The sequence below is a fragment of the Hydra vulgaris genome, chromosome 10, assembly GCF_038396675.1.
Source record: "Hydra vulgaris chromosome 10, alternate assembly HydraT2T_AEP".
NCBI lineage: Eukaryota > Metazoa > Cnidaria > Hydrozoa > Anthoathecata > Hydridae > Hydra > Hydra vulgaris.
In genome coordinates this window covers 18,719,316-18,725,093 of record NC_088929.1, presented here as the reverse complement: position 1 = coordinate 18,725,093, position 5,778 = coordinate 18,719,316, and the positions used below count along the sequence as shown (strand labels likewise).

At 31.8% G+C, this 5,778-nt stretch overlaps 2 protein-coding genes across 2 annotated transcripts; one reads left to right on the top strand and one right to left on the bottom strand.

The window, feature by feature from the left end:
* Nucleotides 1-493: 493 nt before the first annotated feature.
* LOC136086188 (uncharacterized) lies at nt 494-4,061 on the bottom strand. Its single transcript, XM_065808469.1, has 3 exons — nt 4,006-4,061; nt 2,795-3,041; nt 494-2,301 (listed from the first exon to the last, which is right to left on the bottom strand). Exons 1-3 carry the CDS (start codon nt 4,059-4,061, stop codon nt 1,921-1,923), a joined length of 684 nt encoding a protein of 227 aa, XP_065664541.1. The 3' UTR covers nt 494-1,920.
* A 231-nt stretch (nt 4,062-4,292) lies between these two features.
* On the top strand, nt 4,293-5,017 carry LOC136086187 (putative nuclease HARBI1). Its single transcript, XM_065808468.1, has 2 exons — nt 4,293-4,687; nt 4,741-5,017. Exons 1-2 carry the CDS (start codon nt 4,293-4,295, stop codon nt 5,015-5,017), a joined length of 672 nt encoding a protein of 223 aa, XP_065664540.1.
* Nucleotides 5,018-5,778: the final 761 nt, after the last annotated feature.

Sequence of the window (5,778 nt, the reverse complement as noted above, 5' to 3'; positions counted from 1 at the left end):
ATTGTTAAGTATTATGATGTTGCAAAATTTGAAAAAAAATTACTTGTATGGATGGCAATTTCACCTCGAGGGGTCACATCTATTTACATTGTTCCTTCTGGCCAAGCGGTAAACCAAGAGATCTATTTAAAAGAGTGTTTACAAAAGCGCTTACAACCTTTTATTAATGGATATTACCGAGACACCAAGTATATCTTTTGGCTCGATTTAGCAACATCTCACTATGCTAATTTGGTAACAAAATGGTTAAAAACCCAGAAGATACCATTTATTCAAAAAAAAGACAATCCAGCAAACTTACTAGAAGCTTGTGCTATAGAGGATTTTTGGGCAATGCGTGTGTATTTCTGTATGTGTATATATATATATATATATATATATATATATATATATACATATATATATATAAATACACATGTAAACATACTACTATATACACACCAGTGCTGCGCAAAATACTTTTTAAAAGTATTTGAAATAAAAACAAAATAGTCTACCTAAAAAGTATTTGAAATGAAAATAAAAATAAAATACAAGGAAAGTATTTCAAATAAAAATTCTTTATAAAACTATTTTAAATACAAAATACAAAATACTGGAATTGTACCGACTCAAATCGTACATCATAACTTTATTGACATAATTTAACCTTTAAATCAACATTTATTGGCTTTTAAAAGTAACAGTTTTTCGAATGTTGCATCACTAAGACAGTTCCTTCGTGGCGTCTGAATTTGTCCAGTGGTGCTAAATAACCGCTCAACAGATGCAGATGAAGGTAAGGTTGTATTGTACCTCACAAATACGTGTTTTATAACTTCATATTTTGCCAAGATTTTAAAATCCGTACCAGAGTCGATTAAGTAGGATAAACATTCGTTGTTGACTGTTGTTTGTTCTGCAATGTTAATTTTGCTAAACGAGAAAAAATCATCACTCATGCCACTGCCACCAGCTGATTGAGTACCTGGAAGTGGGTCAGGGTCAGAAATAGTATTAGCTCTGTTCAACAACTGTTGCTGCTGAGACTTAGCTGCACGAATGAAGATATCACGACAGAGATCTTTTTTATCATCGAGAACCCATCTTATTTTGAAGTAGGGATGCGATACTGCTGCAAGTATCCTGCTGGCATTATGTTCAGAAAATGATAGATGACCCTCAAATCTTGTTTTCAAGCTTGTTAGCATAGATTCTGCAAATTTCCTCACATGCTTCATTGATTTCTGCTGCAGGTCCTGCAATTTCTGCTGTACGGTGTGCAGCGTTGAAAATACATCACCAAAGTACACATTGTCACCTTGTAGCCTGTCAATGGCAACAGCAATAGGAGCCATTATCATTACATACTCTTCTAGACGTTCCAACTGCTGCTTTTTGAACTTTGGCAACTTCAAAACGTCGCATATTTCGCCAAGCTTATCTTGCAACTGGAGAATGCATTTCAATGCATCATACCGGGAGTTCTATTGTGTAGGGACAGGTATAAGTATTGCCCTTGCGATGATTTTTTTCACAGCATCCGGTGTCTTGGAACTTCTATGAAGCAAATTCCAAATGCTGGTACACTTGGCCAATGCAGCTCGATAAAGACATTTGAAATTAGCATCAGAACCACATGCTTTATCTGCATCAGTAGTTGATGTGAGGCTGAAAGAGTGACTATTGCAAGCTTCATGGTGAGGCAGAACAACTTCAGTATCAGCATCCGTGTCTTCGCCTGGTAAATTTAGGACTGCAGTCATTTCCGCTATTTCAACATTGTCGGAATTTTGTGCTTCATCATCATTACCAGTTCCTGTTTCCTTAACTTGTTCTTCAGTAGTTGCAGAGACCCCTGTACCAGATGCAGTACTGCTAGTATCTATAAAATATTCTCGGAAGGCTTTGCCGAAGTTAGAGGCATTATCTATCTCAGTATCACGCAGATATGCATGATACTGAGCATTCAGTACTAATATCAATATAGTGAGCTGTCATTCCTAAGTAGCTCTTTCGGTTCACTGACCAAATGACAGCTGTGGTACAAACAAATGGTACTTTACTGAAGACTGTTCTTTTATCATCACACATTTTTTGCAAACAGGCATTTAATTGCTTGCCTAATGTTTTGCGACAAGGTATACTGACATTGCGATTGAGTCCGTGGATCAAATTTTTGAATGCCAGCTTTTCCACAGATTCGGCAGAAGGTCCACCTCCAACTCCAGATTCCATCTCAGCTACCGAGCGCTTACGTTGTTTTGCAACTGAAACCTTGTGCTGCTTGTATTCATTGATTCGCTTTTTGCCATGAGCATTCTGCAACAACAACAACAACAGTCAATCAACCAAGATTATTGCATTTATTTGTGTTATGTTATAGCATTAGTATTTGTCTGTGTTGCTTTATGTGTTTATTGTTTTTACTGTTTAGTGCTTGGTTTAACCGTTTCGTTTAACTTTCAATGTTTTTTCTTTGACTAATTGACTGGCTGTAAGTACTATGACTTTAAGATGAGAATGATTTATTACATATTTTATTCATTGTTTGCTTTGTTTGTTAAATTAAATGATTTTGTTTAATATTTATATTTATACTATACCACATTAATCAATAAATTGTATTTGGTCTGGTCACTTTCTTTTTCAGTAAATGTACACATGCCTCAATATAATTTTAATTTAATTTCAATATTATATTGAAATTAAATTATAATTTTTCTATCTAATGACTAATGAGTAATGATTACTGATTATGTAACAAACATAAAATACACATTATAATATAGTATTTTTGTAGTTATATACATACCTGAAGAGGTTGAGTAAAATTAGAAGTTGCTTTCAGTGAACCACTGTAAGTTTTTTTGCCAACACATAACATACACTGTGCAATAATTTTAACATCCCCGATAGTTTTACTTTTAGATATAATTTTGAAAAATTTTCCATCAAGTATAGCAGGGACGGCTTGTTCACTCTCAGCATTTTCATTTTCTACAATTTCAGTCGTTTCCCCCTCTTTTGCTATTTTGGGATTTTTGGTAGATTGGTACCCTCTAATAATAGTAATTAAATAACAAATTAATAGATACCATTACCAAGGGTGGTCCAAGGTAGCACAACCAGGCCAAGGAACTTTTGGAAACCAAGTTTTAATTAATTTGCTGTTGGTTGAAAAGTATTTTGTATTTTGTGTATTGGTGTGTATTTTGTGTATTGAAAAGTATTTTGTATTTTGGTGTCATCATAAAATTAAATTAAAAACTCTAACAAATGTCAAATTTTATATCTGAATGTGTAACTAATGGATAAAAGTGAAATATTTGTACTTACCAGCTTAATGGTTATATTATAAGTTGAAGGAGAGTTTGAGTTTAAAAGTTTAACTAAAAGATAAGAAAGCATTTTAAAGAAAAAAATGATAAATTACTTCAAATTAAACTAACCCTATTCACTTAGACCACGCGAGTAAACATTTATATAATAAAAAAAACAAAACCAAGTTTTAATAACACTTGCTTTTAAAACAGTGTTTAGTTGAAACTTATTTAAAAAATATTCTGTCACACCAGAATAAATCAGATTTATTTTTACAAAATTAAATAGAACATAAATTTGATAACTCAAGTAAAAATTATTTTATGTAATACTTCGGCCACATCAACTTTTAAGTGTTTTTTAAAAACAACAACAAAATGGAAAATTTACGAAATGAAGATTTTTTGGAAATTTTTTTAACTAAAGTTAATTTGCTAAAGTATTATAGAAGACGACGCTGGCGAATTAATTTTCTTTTGCAATTAATAAATCAAATTATCTTCAGCCATGTCTCAAGACCTCGGTTAGTTTGGAAAAAATTGAGATATCAAAACTTTTATTATGATAATATGAATAAGTATTGGACAGAATCTGATTGGGTTGCGAATATAAAAATGTCAAAAGAAGCATTTATATACTTATGTTCAGAATTAACTATATTTATAAAAACAAAAGACACTAACTTTAGAAAGACTCTGAAACAGTCTTGAACAGAAAGTTGCAGTAACTTTGTATTTTTTCTCTGGAACTTCTGACATTTGAACGATAAGTAACCTTTTTGGACTGGGTCGTTCAACAGTATGTCAACCCAAAAAACACACGACGTCTAAAAAACGTTTTTTAGACGCCTAGACGTATAAAAGACGTTTTTTAGATGTCTTTAAGACGTCGTGTGTTTACTGGGAATTAATTCACTTGGCAACAAATGCAATTGTTGATAATTTACTAAAAAAATATATCTACTTCGAGAAGCAGAGGTAAAAGAAATAATGAAACGATTTGAAGAAATGTCAAGTTTTCCGCTTGTTATTGGTGCAGTTGATGGATGTCATATAAGAATTAAAGCACCGAAAAAAAATCCAGAAAATTACATAAATCGCAAAGATTATCATTCAATTATTCTTCAATGTTTTGTTGACAGCAAATATCTTTTCCGAGATATATTTGTAGGTTGGACAGGCAAGTCTCACGACTCTAGTGTGTTTAAAAACTCTCCTTTATACTTAGAATGCCAGCAAAAAAGTTTCCTACCAAATGATTTCTCAAGAAGCATAGCAGAAAAAGAAATATCTCCTTTAATCTTAGGGGATTCTGCATACTCTTTGGAAGAATGGCTAATAAAACCTTATTCAGATCGTGGGAATCTTTCAAGAGAAGAAAAAATGTTTAACTTTCACTGAGTAGATCTCGTGTAGTAGTGGAGAATGCTTTTGGTAGACTTAAAGGAAGATTCCAATGCATATCTAAACAAATTGACACATCTGTTGAAAATTCTGTTAAAATAGTAAGTGCATGCTGCATTCTTCATAATTTTTGTGAAATCAGTAATCAAAGTTTCTCAGAAAAGTGGTTGCAAGGTATCAATGTTAATATGGTTAATATGAACACTGGAAGAAATGATTCTGCTCGAATTGAAGCAGAAGAAACTCGGTCTGCAATAAAACAATATATTTCAAGTTGTATAAACCTTATTAACAATAATTGCAAAACATAATTTTTCATAAAATAAAGATCTCTTTATTCGAAAAGGTATTAGGAGGTGATACTAATTTAACTAAATTTAAAACTTTTCTCACTGCGTTAAAACAAAATTATAAAAACAAGTACAAACTTAATTTTAAAAACATAAATCTTTGATGATCTTAGACTAGCTAGCTAGACAGCATTGTATATTTGAAATGTGTAAAACTTTGAGGGGGGAGGGGGAAGGCTACTTCTCCATTGCTTGGAGGAGCAGTTACAGCATCTTCATTTGTCTCAACTTGGTTTAGATATCTTTTCCCAAGTTTTAGGGCTTTTGTTAAGATGAGATTACTATGCTTAATGTCTTTAAGATCCCAATAAAACTCTCTCACTCTTTTTTAGTTTTGAGATTTTTTGTTCGGTAGGGGGGGGGGGGGGCGTTTTAATAAGGACTCGAGAGTATGTGGAACAAAGATAGTGTATCATTCCAAGGAAAACAATAGAAATATAACAAAAGAACTTTTTTTAAGAATTTGTACTTGTTATATATATATATATATATATATATATATATATATATATATATATATATATATATTATATATATAAATATATATATGATTTGAGTGTAGACATCGTGTATAAGAGTGTATGTTATATTAATAAGAAAACATCAAACAATACCAATTCTCTCAATACAAACAATAATTTATTTTGAGAAATAACCACTGGGTTAAATAAACAACACCCTGCAATACAATACACGATTGAGACAGAAAACCATAACAAAAC